This window comes from Manacus vitellinus, unplaced genomic scaffold (assembly GCF_001715985.3).
Source record: "Manacus vitellinus isolate BGI_N305 unplaced genomic scaffold, ASM171598v3 scaffold_4_pilon, whole genome shotgun sequence".
Taxonomy (NCBI): Eukaryota; Metazoa; Chordata; class Aves; order Passeriformes; family Pipridae; genus Manacus; species Manacus vitellinus.
Window position 1 is genome coordinate 41,266,541 of NW_021940604.1, and position 22,401 is coordinate 41,288,941.

The 22,401-nt window shown below is 34.8% G+C and overlaps 1 protein-coding gene across 1 annotated transcript in view; it reads left to right on the plus strand.

Annotated features, from left to right (window-relative positions):
* The window catches only part of EYS (eyes shut homolog), a 766,416-nt gene that overhangs the window by 59,185 nt on the left and 684,830 nt on the right, over positions 1 to 22,401 (plus strand). Inside the window, 1 exon segment of the mRNA XM_018077885.2 lies at positions 8,230 to 8,389. Coding sequence (XP_017933374.2) covers positions 8,230 to 8,389 — 160 coding nt within the window.

Below are 22,401 nucleotides of genomic sequence, written 5' to 3' on the forward strand. Positions count from 1 at the left end.
TAAAAGCCGATAAAGAGGGCATACAAACAAGAAATCTCTTGGGGATTTAAAGCTTTCCTCTGGGTCCCAAAGGTGGATCAAGTATCTAACTATCACTATCCATTTATCCATAGCAAATAGCTTAGATCATGTTAAAAAAAATTATCCCTGCTTAAGATTCCCTGTTTTTTCCTGAATCATTAGTATTAAAGTAAAAAAAGAACCAAAAATCAAAACAAAAATCAACCAGCCAAAACAAAGATACTTAAAAAATATATTAAACTAAGTTAGTGTAAATTCTGAGTATAAAAGAGCTGTAATTTACTGGATTTTGGAAGCCTAGAAAGGAATACGGTTTCTAAAACACAATGGTGTTTAAGTTGTGGGTATGAACATTGTCATCTTTCTGGCATAAAAGGTGTCCTTGTTTTCTAGAGAGAAACCACTGAATTGCAGAAATTTACATAATTCACTGGCCAGTTATGATTACCTACAGAAGTTATGATTACCTACAGAAGTTTCTGCTCTGCCATACACTTCTTATGGAAGGGCATGCAGATTAAAAATACCTTCCACTTCTTGCAGGGGGTAAAAATGCTCATTCATGGACTTTTTTTTTGGCCTATCAGCTCCTTACTATGTTAGAGCAGTTATCTTCCAGCTTACATGGTCTGCATAGTGTACCCAAGTCTATTTTGTTGATATGTTTTTCTCCCATCCTCTTGAAAAACAAAACAACTGATTTGTGCAAGGGTATGTGCTTACAGCTAACAAAGGAATTGAATTATATAGACACAAAAACTGAAGCTGAAAGATGAAGTGAAAGCAATGTCATTTGTAAGGTCCATTTCCATTTGCCAGCACTACACTTGAGACAAGATCTAAAGAGATTATACATATTGCCTGAAAAGCAGAGCTGTGCTGGCAAGCAAATACACACTGGAGCAGCATTAAAGAAAGAGAAAATAATAGGTATTATCATTCTGGGTTTTGCTATTACACTTACTGTTGGTCATCCAAAGCAAGTATTTGAAATTTATTTGAGAAGCTGTACTGATGCTTGAATGTGAAATTTCATGTTGGAATCATTGTCAATGGATGTCCCGGTGCCTTCCAAAAGAGGAACAGGAATTGCTACTGATTTATGGCTAGTGTTCATACAGTACAATGGAAGTAGATGGTGCTGTTAAGGGAGAGTGAAGCTAACCAGAAGGAAGTAAAAGTTTTAAATTCTACAAGTAATTTGCCTGGGGAACACTGATTAATGAGAACGGGTACCCAGATTCAGTCCTTTCAGAAAATTGTTCTCCGGTCACCAAATTTTTACTTTCTTATATGGACGTACATTTAATAGTGTTTATCAAATACTATGATTGACTATAACAGGATAAAAAAAATAATATAACAGAAAAGATTGGTATCTAAAATCTTGCCCTGCAGATGGCTCTGTGGCTGTTCATGTACTCTTTTGATCTTTTTCCTCACATCCATATATCGAAGTCATAGATTTTATATTTGGAGTTTTATGATGATCTAAGATATTTCAACAACAAAGTGTGCATCAGGAGGATATATGGTTGATAAAATAAAATTATGAATATAAATGAATAATCAGTAACACTATGGGTCACACTGCTACAGTTTGTTTAAAAAACAAGCAAATATGTTCTGCCCCAAGATTACTGTGTTCTCTAGCAAAGCAGAAGAGACTTGTATACTAGCATAAAAAATTGTCTTCACCAAAGCTAATATGTTTCTTCTGGAGAGATGAAGGAAGGAGGAGAGAGGAGGGAACTTCTCTTTCTCCTGTGTTTTTTCCCCATGTCAAGCTGGTATGTGGCCCTCATTCAACAGAACTTGTGCAGAAATTACAATCAGGCAGACAGAGCCCCAAGTTTCATCCCTACCAGATGAGGTTTGCCCTTGTGGGTGCACAACCAGACTCATCAGCCAGCTGTCGGGCTGGGAATCAATCTGCTTCTTTTCAGAAGAGTGGTGAGCAGTGCCAAGCCCCACAGGCCTGCGGTACAGCTTATGTATGCCAGCCTTTGTGGAAAGTCTGCTGCCCCTGCTCTCCTTTGTAAGTTCTTTACTGAGGAGTCACTCTCAGTCCTAATGCTTTTTGATGATATTTGATCCCCAGAAGCCTATCTGAATTTATAACCCAGAAGTAAAGCATCTCTATGCAGAATTAACAATAATCTCCAAAATGGAGTTACATCATACTGCTTAGATCTCATAGCCCTAAGAAGGCCTCCAACTTATTCTTAGAAAAGCCATTTGTGTTTATTTTATTAAAGGAGAAATAAATTCTAGATGACATATCCAGAACTCGAAGGAAGTATAGCTGAGAAAAAACAGCTGAGAGAAAAAAATCAACTTTTTTAACAAATTCAGGGTTTTTTTTAAAAAAAAGCCAATAGGGCTTTTTTAAAGCCCTCTACACTGTATCAATGACCAATTTTTTTCTGAGTATAAAAAAGGCATAAGGAAACAAACATTTAATATATTCGGCATACTATATATTAAAGCAGTTGGTTTGAGTGATAAAATTGTTATGAATATTTATAACAGCTCTACTAGCAATTCTAGAAGTGATGAAAATTGGCGCTGCAAAATCTACTGTTCTCAGATGCAACTTTTATACTTATGTACAACATATAAAACAGATTATTGTCATTTTCCTTTTTAAAAAAGCTACAGTCTCTCCTACTGTTTCTCCCCATGGACTATATGAGCATTATAGTCTCATCTCTGTGAAGCCACTTTGCCACTATCATTAATTCTATTGATGTCTCTCTCATGTTTGTCCTTCCAGCTGAGTGTTCAAAACAGCAGAAGTTCAAAGTCAGATACTTCCATTAGGGGCTAGTTTTACAGTAGTTAATTAGTCAATTTTTTTTCACAAAGTAGTAGTAATTCTACAGATGAGTTCACATAAATTTTGAAATGTCCCATAGAGTCTTTGCTTCTTCAGTGTTTAATTTGAACTTTATCAAAACCACCTTGTCCTGTTTTTCTTATTCTATTGAAACAAACAGTATCAAAGCACTCTAGGCACATTTCATATGTGCTGTTAATTATCCCTGAGCTGTACAGAAGTTAATAAACAGTAGAAATCTTCATGTAATAAACTAAATATCCTGCAATGTACTGCTTTTTAAGAATTAATTCAAATGAAAAATATTTAATTAAAACTCTGATCACATAATACATATATATCTTTATACAATGTATCTTGATACACTAGAATAGCATATAATTAAATATAGACAGTAAAACACACCAGATAAAACCAATAAACATGTTCTGTTTAATTTTTAAATGAAACTTCTGAGAAGAAGCTAAAATCAAGCCATGTCAAGTTTAAACCACTTTTTTGAAAATACAGAAATTCCCCAAACCTCTTCTTTACTGACTTTCCTATCTAATAAGGAGCTGGCCCCTTGAGATATGGAGAATGTCTGTAGAAAGATTCCATAAAAATTCAGTTAGCCAACTCAGCACTGTGTATTTCTGAGGGACATGACATAATAATTTTTTAGCCCATTTATTAATGTCAGTAAGATCAAACACACATTTTCCATGTGCTGCATAAATTTTATGATGTCTTCAGCATCTGTTTCCTGTACTGTAGAGTAAGTTCCTAGTGCATGCTGCAGCTTCTTGCTGATTATTTTTCATCCTTTGGTATCTGCCGTTTCTTCATTTACTACCAAAACCTCAAAAATGCACATTCTTAATTTGCCTTTCTAAGTTATAATTAAATATTAATAAAGTTTCATTATTTTATAAAGTCATATGTAAAGAGAGGTGGCCTGCCAAAAGTACATAAAATTTAACTTCCCTATCCCTATATGACATGTGCACAGATAGAATTGTAGTTTCTGTTTTACACCATATGTCCACCCGAGAAATGAAAGAATATAAAATTAGTAAATTTACTAAATCTAGAAAAAAAAATTAATTCAAGCTATGTCATTTTTCTGCCCAGACCCCTAATTGTTTTACCTGAAATCAGGGTTTCATATGAATCAGCATATCATATTAGAGATCATAGTATCATAGAATGTATTGGGTTGGAAGGGACCTTTAAAGGTCATTTAGTTCTACTCTGTTGCAGTCATCTTCCATATCAGCTTGCTCAGAGCCATATCCAACCTGACCTTCAGTGTTGCCAGGGATGAGGAATCTACCACCTCTCTGGGTAACTTATCCCAGTGTTTCACCATTCTCATTGTGAAAAATTTGTTCCTTCTATCTAATCTGAATCTACCCTCTTTTAGTTTAAAAACATTACCCCTTCTCCTATTGCTAGAGATCCTGCTAAAAGGTTTGTCCCCATCCTTCTTATAAGCCCCCTTTAAGTAATGAAGGGCCACAGGAAGATCTCCCCAGAATCTTTTCCTCTCCAGGCCAAACAATGCCAGCTTTCTCAACCTGTCTTCATAGGAAACCTGCTCCATCCTTCTGTGGCCCTCCTCTGGATCCACTCCAATAGGTCCATGTATTTCTTGTAATGAGGACCCCAGAGCTGGATGTAATACTCCAGGTGGGGTCTCACCAGAGTGGAGTAGAGAGGCAGAATCCTCCCCTTGGCCTGCTGGCCACACTGCTTTTCATGCAGCCCAGGATATAGTTAACCTTCTGGGCTGCAGGTGCACATTGCTGGCTCATGTCCAGCTTTTCATCCACCACTACCTCCAACACTCTCTAGAGGGCTGTTCTTAATTTCTTTACCCCCAGCCCATGTTAATACCAGGGGTTTACCCAACCAGGGTGCAGGACCTTGCATTTGGCCTTGTTGAACCTTACTCTGGGTTCCCATGGGCTCACTTCTCGAGCTTGTTCAGGTACCTCATGATGCCATCCCATCCTTCAGGTGTGTCAACTGCACTACTTAGCTTCATGTCATCTGCAAATTTGACAGATACAGTAAGTTAGGACCAAGTAATTTTCCCTTTTTAAGTTAAAAGTCACTCATGTACCCTGGTGTATTGTAGGCTAATGATTTAATATTATAAATTTTTAAGACTTTAGCGATTACAGGCATAGCATAATTTATTGACAGCTGTAGAATTTCCTAATTTTCATTTTTTTACACAGTTTAAAGAAAAAATATCATAACTTTCCCTTTCATAGAAAGACATATATTTCAATTGGAAGAAGGAAGTGATTAAAAAGTTCTCCCCAAATGAGTCCTTTACTCCAGTTCACTAAGAAGGAACAGGTTTGCTAGCTAGGAACTAAACTTCCATATGTTTCTTGCAGTTATTATCTTCCCAGTGTGAGTGACTTCCAGAACTTTACTTAGGAATGTACTTTACATACAAAAAAAATATAAGCATAATTTTTTTCTGGTATTAAGCTAAGGATTTTATTTTCTTTATTTTAACAATTCTCATAGCTCCATCAATGCAGAAAAATTAAAATACTACTTTTTTTGTCATTTTGCCAAACAGCATGTTCTGGGTTCTTTAAACTCTTTGTCATAAACCAGTCACTCCAGTTCATAATTTTGAAAATATCTACAGGAAAAATTGAAAAAATAAACAGCTACAAGGATATGCACAATGGTCAGACTGTATTTAGGGAATGGGGTGGCAGGGGGAAGAGAGTGGGAAAAGAAGAAAATCTGAGCAAAGAAATAAACAATATAAGAGAATATGGAAGGCAAAACAAAAATTGAAAACATTCATACCCAGTTTGATGCTTAAATTTTGGGTTGAATTGGGATTTTCTTCATGTACTTTAAAAGTGACCGAGTAGCCTAAACACATGTATGTCTTAATTTTGAAAGTCATCTTACCAGGCAATTGAAAACTGAGAAGGAAAAAAATCCAGGTTATTGTACCACTATGCTGTTGAGATGATTACAATTAATCTTTAAAAAGTTGCTTAGCGTTTGTGGAAAGTGCTGGCTTAAGCATCCCTAAGACTTGTCCTTCAATTATCCTCAAAACAATTCTGGTATAGTCTGGAAATAGTGATTCAATTCCTGAATGCTGTCTTGCCAGCAGTATGTTTCACCCCAGGTGCAAAAAAAACACTTTGCTAGATGAAAAGTAAATGTAGTTTTAACACCAATTCCATCTCTGAGAACATAATTTTTTAAGTTAATATGTATTCACTAGGAATAGGGTTAAACTTCAGTGAACTTATTTGAAGAAGTTGTTTCTTGCAGAATGGATTTAAAATATGTAAAGAAAGAAAATACTGGTTAAACAGTTTTAACCAATAAATAGTAATGCTTAGTGACTACGTAGATAAAAGTTTGAGTCTAGTCAATAAGAATTTTACAAATATGTCCTCATGAACAGCAATCATAAAGGAGAAACTATCCTATAATTCCCATTTATACAGCAGCAGCAGAAAAATATGAGACCAAGGGTAATGTAAGTCCACTACTGAATGCAGTGGCTGATATTCAGTGTCTTTGCTCTGGTTTTTACTTGCAATATCTGTTTTCAAGTTTCCCAGGTCCCTATACCCTAGTGGTAAAATTTGGAGGAAAGAAATATTGTCAGTGATAGAGGAATGCCAAACTAGGAACTACTTAGGCAAAAAAACCCCAGTACTTATATATATCCAAAGGGCTTGACAGGATGTATCTAGGGAAAATGAGGGAGTGGATTAATGTAACCAGAACATGATAAAGAGTAGAGTAGCTTCTAATAAAATAATGGATGTTGTCACAACAGAGCAACGCATGGATAGGAATTTGGAAAATAAGTACTAAGGAATATGCAACTGCTGGAGAACATAGTGTTCTTCCAGGTCCTGGGAAGGTAAATTCACTAATTCTGTTGGCTATCATGCTCCTCTTATACCTCGGTCACTCGGGAGATGACAGTCCACTTTAGTTATCTGTCGTTTCAACAGCTGAACGTGGAGATTCGCAGTATGGAATTCCCATCACTGCAGTTCTCTTAAAGCCTTCACTTGGACACCTAAATACTATTCATTTTTGTAAAACATATTTATCAGATAGGGAAGAGATCACTGTAATGCAAATGTTTGGAAGAGTGATAGGTTAGGTGAATTTTAAACTTTAAAACAAACTTCAATGAGTTAATTGATAAACAGCATACTTAATAGTTTTTACAGATTATTAGACATTCTCAGTACACCTACATACTACTATTCTGTAACATATTTTAAATTATATGTGATCACACAATACCATGGAAATGATGCCTTCTAGTTAGTGCTGACAACTGTGGTCCCTAGTGGTTCTTAGCTCCCAAAGTCAAGGTAATCGGTCTCATGAGCTCTTTGATGCGAGAAGTCATTACTGACATGAGATTATCTTCCTTTATCTCCATTCTATCACTTTGTGCTTGATGCTTTATGCTATTTTACCTCCCACTGCCCTACCCTGCCCTTAAAAAAAAGGATGGTCTCCTGGTATTACTTGCCTTGGGGCATTTTGTATCCTGGCAGTAATTCTTCTTCTGTAGTCAGCAATATGTTCTGCTGATTTTCTATGCCTTATGGTAATCTTGTTCTTTCACAACTTTTTTGTTATTTGTATGAGTCACTACAATTCATCTCTCTCTCCTTTATGGTCACATTGTACACATACTCATCTAAAATACATATTCATTGTGACTGGCTGAACTACCATGGTGTTCTAAAATACTTTTATGCTACTGTTGGCTATACTGCCCTTGTAATTGGATTCAGGACAAACTACTAGTTGTATTTGATCAGGGCACTTCTAATGTATAGGTATTACAAGACTTTTGAGAAGCTAATATAAGCTTCAATTCTTTCCCTTTCTTCTGTAGAAATTATTTTTATTTATTTTAGTTAATAGATAGGGTCAGAATGTCCAACAGAAACCTTGTACTACATTTTCTGATTATTAGTTGGCCACTATGTCTTGCAGGCGTTGGCACCACTGACTGATTTCTCCCTCATCTCCGGGCCTTTAAAATCCTTTCTGCACATTCAGTTCTTCTATTCTTGCAGGCAGCTCTATCCATTAGAGCAAGTAATTATCTTGCCATTTCCTCCAACTCACATGTCCTCTCTTTCCACACTTTTTCAACAGACATAGTAGATGAGTTTTGCCTTTGTTAACTGTTTTATCATCTGCAAATATAGATACAAAGAATAACTCTGCATTGTTTTACTACCACACCTTTATGTGGTAGTAAAATACAAGACCCAAAGAAAATTCAACAAACTTTCACATTACATTTTCATTTTGTGTTTTCTTTGTGTTTGTGTGTTTGTTATATCTAGTGCCTCTGTGCACCTGGATGGACAGGAGAATTTTGCCAATTTGCTGAAAATGCATGTTTAGTTTACCCAAATAGTTGTTCTGATGGAGCAACTTGCATGGATATGAGCCAACGGAGAGAACAACCTTTGTTTCAGTGTTTGTGTCCTCATGATTTCACAGGTAAGGCATATACAAATCATGTAGAAGTTTGTAGTTTCATTTCCTTTTAAATGAAAGTATAAGAATGATGGATTTTAAAAAGTAAGGGATATAGAAGTGTTTGCATTTTCTGCCCTCTGCTGTGATGCCTACAAAATCTAAACAGAATTTGCAAATTAGTTTTGAATCTTTAAATTAAGGTTACAGAAAGAATAGACCTAAAATAAGCTTCAGCTTCAATTTAAGAGACTAAGTGTATGTCTACGCATAAAAGTTCTGCATGTGAGCTAGATGTCTGCTTTCTCATTGTAGTTCCTGGAGATCTAGTTAATGAAAGTACTGTAGTCCAGGAAGTTTGTTAGTTTGTGTCAGCCCATATTTGCTCAGATAACTTTATTTATTTTCTGGGAGATTTTAATTCCCTGATGGACCACCAATGATTTACGCAATTTCATTTGGTGTGGGATTAGCTGATTCACTTTACTTGACTAAGAGAATGTGAGACCGGTAAACAAGTCTTCAAGGCTCTATGAATTATCAGTAAGTTTTTCAGGGGGGGATTAAGACCACTTCTATGAGATACTTGTTAGTCATTGACACAAGTTCTTCAGGAATGTTTCTCTTTTACTTAGACAGAAAAGAAGACTAAAAAATAGCTTATATTAACCACATTGATTTTTTAGCTGGCAAAGAAAACAATTTCTGAGTTTTCCTCCATCCTTACTCTTTAAATAGAAGCTCATTTGAGTTGGATTCTAAAATCCTTCACCGATCTTTGGTTAGAGAGGGAACTGAAAGAGAAGCATTGAATGTGATTCACTGCAGTTTTAGGTAACATTAAAAGGAAACAGAAATTAGTCATATGTACATCAATTTAAAGATAAGTACCAAAATATTAAGAGAATTTAAAAAATAACCAAGTGAAATATAGATACTTAATATTTATTACTCAAAGATTGAAAATTAATTTAATCTAAAGAAATTACAGTAATACACAGAGAAAATAGACTTTTAATATACTGCCATTGAAAAAGAAATAGAATAATGCCCCAGAGTTGTAACTATCAACCTTTCTTTTCACTTCTGCCTTATCATCTTCTGGATTTTATTTTTTCAATCTAAACTTGAGAGTTTTTTTATTGATGTAACACCTAAAATTATGGATTTGTTAATAAAAGTAATGTTTCACTACAATAACTCAAGGCTTTCAAGGTAATTTAAGGTCTCTAGTGTACAATATGGTCATAAAATAAAAGTTTAACAGGCTACAATATATGGTAATAAATGTATGCAATTAATACAATTAAACCTTACTAAACACTGAGTTATGACTGAATTCAAGATTCTTTCTTTTGTGGCATCTCATTGTAAGAGGTTCTTTATATAGCAATTGATTTTTTTTACTTTTTCTATTTTTAAATAATCAGTTAGTTCTTCAGTCTTGATCCATTAAAATTTCCATTTATACTTGTTTATTGTTTCATTTATGTGTTTCAGAAGGGAAGGACAATGCAGTAGCAATTTTGGCATGTTTACTTGACTCTGAATGAAATAGCATCTGCAACCAGAAAAACTATTGTAGTTTCACATCTAATTGTTCTTAATTGTGTTTATAAATTATAAACACTGCATCTGTAGCTTTTGCATTAACATTTAAATCATGTTTGGAATAGACATCTTAGGGAACACAAAATATGGCATGATGTAGTGTTCTCAGCTGTGAAAAACAGAACTTTGATTAAGAAAGTTATACAACCATTTTGATTCCATACTCTTTAAAAAACCTTGTAGAAACTTACCATAAACACACAAATGCAATTTTAAACTACATTTTTTGTTTCTGTTTATATGTAAAATACATTTTGGGTAATTTACTCATAAAAGTAATAAATATAATAAATATGAATAAATATAGTTATTTTTGTTGAATAGATGTCATTAATTTTGTGCTTTCAATTTCCTTCTATGGTTAGCACCTTATTTTCATTTTTCCCTTTTTTGACAGTAGATAAAAACCTTTGTATCTACAACAGTGCAAGTAAGTAACATGGCTTATGACACTGAAACAATCCATATCAGCAATTTCTCAAGTTTTGCACAGTAGGCCAATTGTTCTTGAATAAGCTTCCTCTAATTTATTACTATCTTTCCTTGTGTGTAGAGCAATCATACTAGCAGGGATTGATTGTTCATGTTAGACACTTCATTTAGTTGGTAGAAAAGTCCTTTAATTAAAATAATCTTACTGCTGCTAAAATGAACTGAATCCCAAGAAAACTCACCAGCTAGAATTTTAAGTACTACTTAATTACATACTTTTTCCTCATCTTCAAACTTTCCTTTTATAAGACTCATTAGGATTATTCCCAATTTATCCACAGTTTATTTTTTCTCTTTCATTATTTTATTGAGTTGAGACAGATCAGCTAGCATCTGCAGGTACATGGAAAATGAATATAAAAATACTTTGTTGAACTGCATAGGTTATTTGTATCAGTATTCTGTAGAAAGAGTCTCTGATGCCACAATAGCTAATGTTCCAGAGAAGAAGATACAGGATATAAAAGTTCCAATATCTTTCACAACCTAGTAAAGACAAAGTTTATACTAGCGAACAAAACAATTAATATGGCCTAATTTAAATCCTTCTATCTGGTCAAATCCACATTTTTAAATTCTTTTGTTCTCTAGAATACAGTGTTGACGTGTTTTAACCCTGGTGGGCAGCTAAATACCACACACCTTTTTGTTCATTCTTCCCCAGTGGGATGGTGAAAAGAATCAGAAGGGCAAAAGTAAGAAAACTTGAGATAAAGACAAATCATTAGGTCAAGCAAAAGCTGTGCACACAAGTGGAGTAAAATAAGGAATTCATTCAGTACTTCCTGTTGGCATTTCATGTTGAAATACAGTGATAATCTCATAAGTCTCAAAACTCAAATAGATAAAAAGAATTATTTTTTTTCACAGCTCTAATCCTTGTACTAAAGGTGAGCAGATAAAGCAATTTTTGTATCATCATGGGAGGTTCCTATGTCACGAGAGTGTCATTGGAATTACACAGCAGTGTATTTCTCAGCAACAGATGCTGCCATTTTAAGCTTTATTCATTGCACTTTATGTGTTATTACGGTTGTCACCTCTGAAAGAGAAATTGTTAGTGCACAATATCAATGACCACGGACTGAAATAATGGAATAAAAGAAGTCACTTGCTAAGTATTGCTACAGGAATTCACTCAGAATACTTACCTTCATCAAATGAAGAAGAAAGGAACAGCTTGCTGCTTTTCAGAGGTTTCAATTTGCTACTGAAGAAGAATTTTCAGTGATAACTGACAGAAAGCAAAAATAACAACCAAAGTAATTCTCTTTCTAATCCTCTTCAGCAGTTGCCCAGAAACATTACCTGCTGTTTAAAATGCCTTTTAGGAGGTTTGTCCAAATAGCGTTAGTTAGGGTGAAAGTCAAATGGTTTTAGATAGTCTGTTTCTTTAACTTTGCTCCCAATACAGGTCTCTCCCAATGCCAGTAAAATTCTTAGAAAAAACATGAATTACACTGACTCGATTAGAATCATAGAATGTTCTGAGTTGGAAGGGACCCACAAGGATCACTGAGTTCAAGTCCAGTCTCTGCACAGGACCACCCTCATAAGAACATTGTCCCAAAGTTTTTTGAACTCTGTCAGTCTTGGTGCTGCAATGCTGTGACCACTTCCCTGGGACGGTGTTCCAGTGCCCAACCACCTTTTGGGTGAAGAACCTTTTCCTAAAGTCCAACCTAAACCTCCTCTGACACAGCTTCATGCCATTCCCTTGGGTCCTACTACTGGTAACCTGTGAGAAGAGCTCAATGCTTGCCCCTCCTCTTCCACTCACAAAGGAGCCATAGACTGTGATAAGACCTCAGTCTCCTACAGGGTGAACAAGTCAAACAACCTCAGCTGCTCCTCATACGGCTTCTCCTCTAGACCCTTTCACCTCTTTGTGGCCTTTCTTTGGATATATAGCTTTATATGTCTCATATTATGGTTCCCAAAATTGCACACAGTTCTCAAGGTGAGGCCGCACCAGCAGAAGATGTGTTGTAAGGACTACAAGGATCTGTCACCTAAGAAGTTAGCAAGCTGAATTACACGAGAACACCAGTTTCACTCCACTTGGAATATTCAACTGAGGTAATTGTAATGAAAGGATAGAGAAGTAAGCAACAAAAAAAAAATAAAAGGAACACATTTTAAACATACTGGCATAATATTTAATTTGAAGCAGATAAACTCTAGAACAATAAGCAAGGGCTAATGTCTGATGTTGTACCATACTTGTAGTAACTCCAAGCAAACTGTCATCTACAGTAGTTCAAGTCAACAATTTTTTCTCAGGTCTTGATTTCTACAAGAAATAATAATACTATTGAAATTCTTGTGCTGAAGTTCTTCTATTATTTTGGCATGCAGCAATTACATGAAAAGCCAAAAGACTATTAAAACATTCTACCTGGTATTAGAAAGGGCTCAGAAAGTGCATTGCCATATCTGACTTGGCCATGCTGATCCTCGTGGAGTGAGATGATCATTTTAAGGAATTTAGGAAGACAACCTAAACGTTCCAAAATCTGCCACAGACCTTTTCTGCTCACAGTATCGAAAGCCTTGGTGAGGTGGACAAAGGTTACATAGAGACCTTTGTTCTGTTCCCTACACTTCTCTTGCAGTTGTCTGAGGACAAATACCATGTCTGTGGTACTCCTGTTGGCTCTGAAACCGCACTGACTTTCAGTTAGAATTCCTTCTGCAATAGATACTATTAAGATGTGTAGTGTAGATGTAAATATAGCATGTTTAAAAATATAAAATGTATTGGAGAGATAAATAAGACTACTGTGTAGATCTAGTGACTGCTTTCATGACACAGCTGATTTTTGAAGCTCTGTTTTACTTCTTTAAAAGACCTTGGTCTGACATCTTTTAGCTCTGAACATCCACTTTCCTCTCTTAAGTATGGATAATCAGGCTTAGCCATATATTGCTTACTTTTTTTTCAGACACAATGTACAACATCATTAGCTCACATAGTCTACTGTATCTCCACTGAATCTGGAATTATGTTATATACATGAACTAAATTATGTTATTAACTTAATTATGTTATTATACACGAACTAAATATTCTAGACTTTCTTATGCTATTTCTCAACCTTTACATTCAGTAGTTGTTCCTTCTATTAAAAAAAGTCTCCAAAACCGTTCTGTTGAAATATGATATAAAATACCACAATGTTGCAGATTTAAAGCATGGTTTCATCTGTGTAAATGATGTCTCTTATTGACGTATATTTTATTGTCACATAAGCAGTATTCTTAGGCACTGTAAGACCAATTTTTATTTTTTTTTTTAACCTGTGTTACATTGGAAACTTACATTCAGTAACAACTTCTATACTTTGGTTTTCACTCTGGGACTCTGAGTAGCTGAAGTTTACTTTTTCTGAAATATACTTGCTTCACTTTCTATTTACTGAGACATATCTCACTTTAAACACGTTCCTTCAAAATACTTGACTTCTTTGGATCTGTTTGTTTTATACCTTTCTCCTCAGTATTTGCCACCACTTTAGTATAAACTCAGCATGTGAGATTTAGTTTACTTTTCAGATCAGAACATTACAGATAAGAACATTAAATATTAGAACTTACATCATTTAGAGTACTGCATCCAGCACTATAGCCCTCAGCAAAGGAAAGACATGGATCTGTTGAAGCAGATGCAGAGGAGAAAACTGGAGAGGAACTTTTTACTAGAGTCTGTAGCAATAAGTGAAGGGGTAACGGCTTTAAACTAAAAGAGGATAGATTTATACCAGATAGAGGGAAAAAATATCTCATAATGGGAGTAGTGAAACACTGGACCAGGTTGCCAAGAGATGTGGTACATGCTCCGTCTCTAGAAATATTCAAGGGCAAATTGGACTGGGCTCTGAGCAATCTGAGCTAAATATGTCCCTGCTCATTGGAGGAGGGTTGAACTAAATGATCTTTAAAGTTCTACTCCAACCCAATCTGTTGTATTATCCCATGATCAGTCTTTGTGTCACTCACCCAAATTTGGGCTGATGCCTCAGTACACTGACATTTACCTTTACTCTAGGCTTATAACACATCTCATTCTCAATGCAGAATTCTTGTGCCTAAATAATTAGAGTCAATTTGCCAAGGAATTTTTATAAAACCTAAAAAACCCCACCACCTCTCTAAAACACAAGTGCAATGTTCAAGATTCTTCCAGAGAGCAGAGGAACCTGTGAGTAGGGTGCTGTTTATCCAGGCCAGGTAAGATGCTCTTTCTGGAATTTTCCCTCTCTCTGTGAGTGACTTGAGTGGTTGCCTGGTACTTCTTCATATTTCACATACGATGACTGACTCCCTTCACACAAGGAAGAGTTTAAAAGAGTGAAAAGGAATCAAGTTAGAGGAAATTTCTCAGTTCCGGGCATGAAAATTGTATTGTATATTCTTCTAGTATTTTGTTGTGGCTTTTTATATGAACCAGACTTTTTTAGTGAGAAATTACAGGCACTTTGATGATAACAAAACTAACCAACAGAACCCTCACCAGAGGATAAGACACTTTTTTAAAAGGAGGTCTACAAAAGACTTTGCAAAGAGATGAATCTTTAAGGACAGATTTCCTCTAAATCCCTAAAGTGGCAAAGGGAAAAGACAGATAATCTGTGGTCGAAAGTCAAATTTAATGTTCCAGAATAATGAGTTCACTTAAGAGCCAAGGTTATTAAAATACACCTCAAACAAATTTAAAGACATTCTGTAAAAAGTAACTCATCTAAAAGACTATGCTTAAAAACCAGTTGCAGAGGAACTTTCAGGAAGGACTATTCCCAAGTGCCCTTCAATGATTAATTTCTTTCTAAACCAGGAGAAGGTAAAATTTTAACTGCGTATTTAACATTTAAGAATATCTGCCCATGTTTGCAATTCATGCAGTAGTAGATAACAGGGCTAAGCCATAAACTGACTGTGGCCAGAGCAAGTGTTTTTAATGTTTTCAAAAAGCTTTAAATTCAGCTCCATGTAAATAAATTATGCTAGCTGGTAAAATTTGAGAATAAAAATACTAATGTTCACTTGAACTGGAAAGCGATCATATTGAAGTCTGAATACCCTTAGTATATGAAGTTGGGACAGTAGTTAGTGAACATATGCGTTTGATTTTGGCTGCTTTCACCTATTGGGACATGTCTGTCTCTACACTGAAAAGGTTATGTTGCTTTCTTAAGAAGAGAAACAGCTTTCTAGAACATCAATCCACTATATGGTGTAAATGTACCTTATAGCTTACACCTAATAAAAATTTAATCTGATTTAATAAATAATGAGTTCCAGTCTTGGAACTATTCTCTCCAACCCAAGCAAACTCTTGTTTTTCATGAGCTAATGGAAACTATCACCCCTTAGATGTTAATTAGAAAAACTGTGTCATTAGAAAATTATTAGTATTGCAGTTTTTTCTGGGGTTTACCTTCCTCTCAGAAGATTAACTCTCCTTCACAGGGATTTGTGAAACACCATCCTAAAAAGAAGATACAAGGAATTTTGGAAGTAAAATAGCTGAAAAATTATAATTAAATCTGAAAATTCAAACAAAAATAATATTTTTAGATTATTTTTCAAATACCACTGTGGATAAACACGTATATTCCGATGCCAGTTGCCATTTCAGAAGACTGTATCTTTCTTTTTTTTTTTTTTAAATTAAGTATTGGGATAGGGTAGTGATAGTCAATGAATGAGCTATTTCAGTATGATGTATTTAGAAATCTAAAATTTAATAATTTATTCTAAACAAGTTGTCTAGATTTCATCTATATTCAGTGAAGGTTGTCCAGTTTTAAGCTTCTTCAACCCATCTATAGCAAAAATGTCTTCACCAATGAGATGAATTACATGTTCATTTTTTTAATATTTAGTTGTAGATAGATTCAAGAACAACATTTTTATCAGCATAAATATATATTTTGTCCTAAGAAGACTGAAAAGCCACACATATTGATCTTTAATAAATCTTCGTTTAAATATTTATGATAATTAGTTTATAAAAGGTAGTTTTTTCTAATTTCAAAACAAGTAATTTAAACTTGATTACTCAACTGTCTGACTTAAGCAGAGCTTTTAACACCCACCTGTGTGAATTGTCAGACCAGTTCTTTATTTCTGCTATTTTTTATTCTTTTCTCATTCACTGAAATTACCTTATTTTGAAAAACACCGAGTTTTATTACTATACCTAGACTTCTCTAAGAATACATCTACTGTGCAGTTCTACACAACTCCAAAGGAAAATGAGGAAATATTCAGAATCCATGAAAACCTATCTTCCAACCACTAGTGGTTTCGATAAATATAACTGTAAGTGGATTCAATGTCTTTCAAAATAAATAAATGTAGAGTTCCAGGAAGCAAAGTAAAACATTGGTAATTTTTAAGTACTTTCAATGTCTGTACCAGACTTGTCACTCTATACTTTCTTTAGGATATGTGGAAAGAATTTTAGAGAGAATTTTAGAGGGCTCCAATCATGTGACATTTTTAGACACAGAGTTCAGGATGAGAAAAATCATACTACAAAAGTGGAGTTTTTCATGACCTTAAATGCAGTAGCATGGATGTGAAGACCCATATTTCAGAAAGGGAACCTTAACTGCCCATGCTCTACCAAAGAATCAATAGCTTCTTGGTTTAAATGGTTGAAAACTAATGGGTCTATGAATCTAATTGGGTGTTTTAACATAACTTAATTCAGAGATAAGGAAAAAAAAAGTCAAAAAAAAAGTCTTAAGTTGTAGCTTGCTAAAATTGCTTTAATTTTAGAGACAAATAATTAAAAAAATAATTATGATACAATCCAGTACTTGTCTACTGAACAGAAGGGTAAGATCATGTAATATACTTTGATAAGCTTGTTGTCATATGAAATAGTGAATAAGAAGTGCTCAGTGTAGATCACCTTCATATACTCTTTATTAGCACACTTAAATAGTTTCTGAAAAAAAAAGTGATAATGTTAAATTGAGAATAGAAGAGTAAAATAGACTAAAGCAGATCACATAAAAATAAAAATATCTCTAGGAATGACAAGTGCTAGAGTTGGGCTGTCTAAAGTCCTAAGGAATGAAAATTCTGATTTAGAGCTTAAAATGTTTGGGTCAGTTAAAAATGAAACACTCATTAGAAGTGCTGGCTTTTCTACACTGTGCAATATGGAAGGCAAGTTACATTCTTTATAAGAACCTTCAGGAAGTTATTTGATAAAGTCAGACTTACTGGTACATACAATTCTAGATGATTCTGTTACGCTCAAAATCTTGGTTATGTGAAAGGGAGAAGTACACCTTATATACATGTAAAGCCAAAAATGTATTGATAATGTTACTGAAATATTAAAATTATAATCATTATCGGATCAAATCTAATCACTCGATTAGAAATGAGAAAATGAGTAAAAATTCAATTTAAATTGAGACTAACAGAATTTTTAGTTTCTGTCCCTTTTCTGACATTATACTCACCCTTTTCTCTCCCCCTCCAGATCTTAAGGTCAGTGGTTTCACAGTGGTGAGGGCAGTGTTAGAAGAATCTATAGTCCTTCAAAGGAGGGAATGTGACTAGTGGTTTCTTCTTCATCTCTCTGGGATCCACTTGAGGCCATTTCTATATGTCCACTTACACTTTTTCTTCATTGGACTGCAGCTCTATTTTGTATCTGAATTTACTTTTTATGGTGGCTCTAAAGTATATTAAATACCATTTCTTTGGTTTTTTTGTTACCCCTAAGACCAGTTTTGTCCAGCTCCTGGTCTGCTTTCTATGACTGAACAGTGGTAAGTTGTTTGTAGTCATGGAGTCTCCCATGCCAGACCTATACCCCATTCCATGCAGTGTTCCTTACATCACATCCTATGTCTCCACCTCTCAAGGTCTCTTTCCAGCCCTGTATTTCTATACAGCATTGCATTAGAGTAGTAAACATCATCCTACATGGAATGACTACTTGTTACTGCAGCCTATATAAAACTATGGTTATTCCATGCAAAGGTAAAAAAAGTAAAGCAAATCAGAAGAAAAAGCTGCTGTCACAGTTAAGCCGAGTAAAACATCACTGCAGGAAATACAGATCAAGTCTGATGAGCCTCAGTTCTTGCAAAGTTAATTCAAAGCTTATGGTCTATTGCAAGAAGTGTCAATATTGTTTTGCAGAGCTACAGGGAACAAACCCCTCATATTTCCCTTCAGAATTTGTATTGCATTTGACACCTTTCCTTTTTCTGATCCCAAAGTCCATTTAAAAGATTACTCACTCAACTATCGCTGCTTCAGCAATGCCATATTTTAGTCTCTTAGGTGAATTTTACCTGGATTGGATCATTTATGGTTATTTATTTAAACAAAATGGTAAGTTTATAAACAGGTACAGACATAAGTAGGTGTCATAGGTTTACTTGTTCTAAAAATCCAAGCAGAAATTTTCCTTTCTTTCCCCTGTCCCACTGTAAGAGAAGGAGGTTGAACGAGGAGGGGGAAGAGGTAATTAACTATACAAAAGAACTAGCTGGCAGACCTGCATTCCCAGCTAATAGCCCATCTGAAAAACTGCAGGGATGGGGGAGGAGTTTTTCTCCTCCTCTCCTTACAAACAGTGAACACTTCACTTTGTGCCTTAATGGGGGCAAGGTGTGTTGAAAAAGCTCGGAGGCCGTTTTGCTCTCGACCTGGTCATCTGTCTGTTCTCTGGCTTTGGTTTGTCTACAGTCTGCTCTGTAACCAGCTGAACGTGCTCAGATCTCATCACAGAGTTTGTGCTCACCAACGAACAAAGGGGGAGTCCTGTCTACAGCCAGCCGCAGACAGTGTGAGTTTAGTGGGAAAGAAACTGCCTTTCTTTCCCCTTTCTTGCCCTTCCCCTCCTTGGTGAGGGGGGAGATCTCCATTTCAGCTTCTCCTGTGATCCAGGGCCCCCGCACAGTGACCGCCAGAGCCCAACAGCGCCCCCGCTGACCAACACCAAGCACTGCAGGCTCTGCTCTTCTAATGATCCAACAGCGCTCTGTGATTAGAATTGTGCTAGAGGACAGAGAAGTATCAGACTGTTTCCTTTTTGAAGGGGACTTTTTGGGTACAGGATTATTGCTTAGTTGTTTTTGTGTGCAGTTACTGTTTTTGCCAATATACATATATCCTTTAATAAAGGGTTGTTATTTCTTCCTTTTTCCATACTTCTTCAATTGGAGCCTCTTAATCTTGGACTTACAGTTGCTGAGAGAGAAGAGTTTGGTCTACCTCCTAACTCATCCTCCCTAGCAAAACACTCTAGTCTCTTTAAACTGGGACAGTATTCTAATTTATCTGGGTTTTAGCTGTCTGGTACCAACTTCATAGCTATGTAGTTGCTTTAGTGCATCATGGATTCCAAGCTCACAAACACAGATGAGAAGCCAGGTATATTCTTTCAAGTTTAGTGTGCTAATGTAGTTAAATGTCTCATCCCATGGTACATCGAAAGTGGAAGTTGGAAGCTGCCTGAGAGAAACATAGAGACACTACTTGTGTGTGCATGGATGAAGTTAGAAAAGCCAAAGCTAAGCTGAAATTAAAATAGCAATAATCAGGGAGGACAAGAAAGTTTCCTCTAAGTATATTGGTAGCAAAAGGAAAGACAAGGAAAACAATTAAGCAATTTGACTTATAAGAACACATGCTTAGGTATAAAATGCATAGGGTCATTTATAAAAATAAACAGTACAATAGTAAAATCCTATCATTTCCCCTCCCTTTAATGTTACATAATTTATTTTTATCTTTGTTCCTTGTGCTTGCTGACCTTATTCCTGATAGAAGTATAACAAGTTTAATTGTGCACAAAAATATTGTTTGAGTTCTCTAAGTACTGCATTTCTCAATTACTCAGCCCTTACTCACTATGAAGTGATAATTAGGCATTAAAAGCTGAGTGGATTACTGTGGAGACCTCTCCTGATATTCATTTATCACTTAATCAGATTTTAAAACCATAAATTATGCATTTCTCAGCAGAATTCAGATTCCAATAAATTTTATAACAGTTTAGAGTTACTAGATTTTTTTTGACCTCATTGTGGCAGGCAAAAGTCATAAAGTTTGCTTAAAGGATACGGCCTTTGTAAGAATTTCAGATTTATAACAAAGTAATTCTTAAAGCCTGTTAGATTGCACTAATATTTATTCATAAGGCTTTCTTGGACAAGACAATTCCATCCTCATGCATAAACATGGTAAAATGGATCCAAAATACGTATTGAGTCAAAGTTTATTCCCAGTCTTTTTTTCCTTCCAATTTTGCCTTCCGGACCTCATTAAGAAAGAAAAAAAAAAAAAAAAAGAAAAAACAAACTTAACAATTTCCTAGGAGACAGAAACTTCCTCAATACATTCAGTTGATTTTGTAATCAAAATATCTATTTATGTTTTAGCATGCCTTTTTGCCAACCAGTATTAGAGAAAATGGCTTTCTAAAAGTATTAATCATGATGGAATCTCCCCTGAGATACACATACTTTAAGCTACCATTAGTGTCAATACAAACAGAGCAAATGAGAGTCTTATAAATGTAAAGGCAAGTTTCCCATAGTTTCCTGTGTATTATTACATATTATAATAATAATAAACAGTAAAAAGTATATAGTTTTCTATTTTCCTATTTTCTCTATTATTTACATTTTACTGTAGTAATATACTTTAACAAATTTTAACTGAGTAAGCTGTATAAATTACAGTAAAGTATACTTTTGGTTCTTGAAAATTTGAGATATTTTATTAGTGGGATATTTTTGACAGAGGGGTAAAAGGACAAATTAAAAATTGGAAATCTCTATAGTATGCTGGTCAACCTCTCTGTAAATACATGAGATTGCTTGTGTGGTTCAGCACCTGTTGGCCCAAAATAGAGATTTCTGTCAAACAAATCACAGCATATTCCTGTTTACATTTATAGAAGTCCATAAAAAGCAGTCCTTAGGTCTTAGTTTGTCATATTAAAAGATAGAGTATGTGTTACTCAAAGCTTAAGTGGTTTATATCAGGAATGGAGTAAAATGAATAAAACTGGCAAAAATACTTTGCTGAAGAAGAGACATTTTCTTACCAAATTTTATACTATCAACGTATGTTCTCCTGATGTTCCTGGCTTTAGATCAAAAGGAGAGCTGATTAAAAATTTTAAAACAATTTCATTATGGGAAGTAAAATTATTTCCTTTTTCTTTTGACATATGAAGAATTTCAAATAAAATACTAACTTCTGACTCAATATTTTATAAAACATATTGTCTAATTTAAGAAATTATCCAAATTTCTTGTACATTCCTCCTGAACATTTTTCTGTGCAGCTCTTCCATGTTTTCTGATTAAACCATGGAGTGAAGTAACACAAGTTGGCAGTAAAAACATCAGTAATCTACACTTACTGTATTTTCTAAAGTTTTCCTCCTTGAAACGTCTCAAAACTCCTGGACCTCCTTCTAGTTTTCTCAGAAGTGAAGATTATTTCACTTTTCATTTCTCTATTCTTTATATTTTCTAAAATTGAAAAAAAAAAAAAAGTAAAATGCCGAACTGCTGCTGTAGAAATAGTAAATTAAAAATAAAATTAAAATCAGGGAGAAATAAACAATAGCACATCAATAACAAATAAAAAATAAAATAAAACAAACAAACAAACAAAAACCTCCTCAAGAACCTATAGAGAGAATTCATTAAATTGTTTTCAGTACCAAAAATAAGAGAAAGTTAAGGTGGTTTGGTTTTGTCAAATCTACTTGTTCTCCAAAAGTAATGGTAAAGCTGATGGTCTTCCTTATTGATTGGTATCACATTTCCAGAGATATATTTCTCTTCAGTACATTTTTTTTTAGAACTGTCCAGTTACAAGTTCAGTTATTTCTACCTGTTGATCTAAAAGCAGTTTTCAGCTAAGTAAGCAAATAG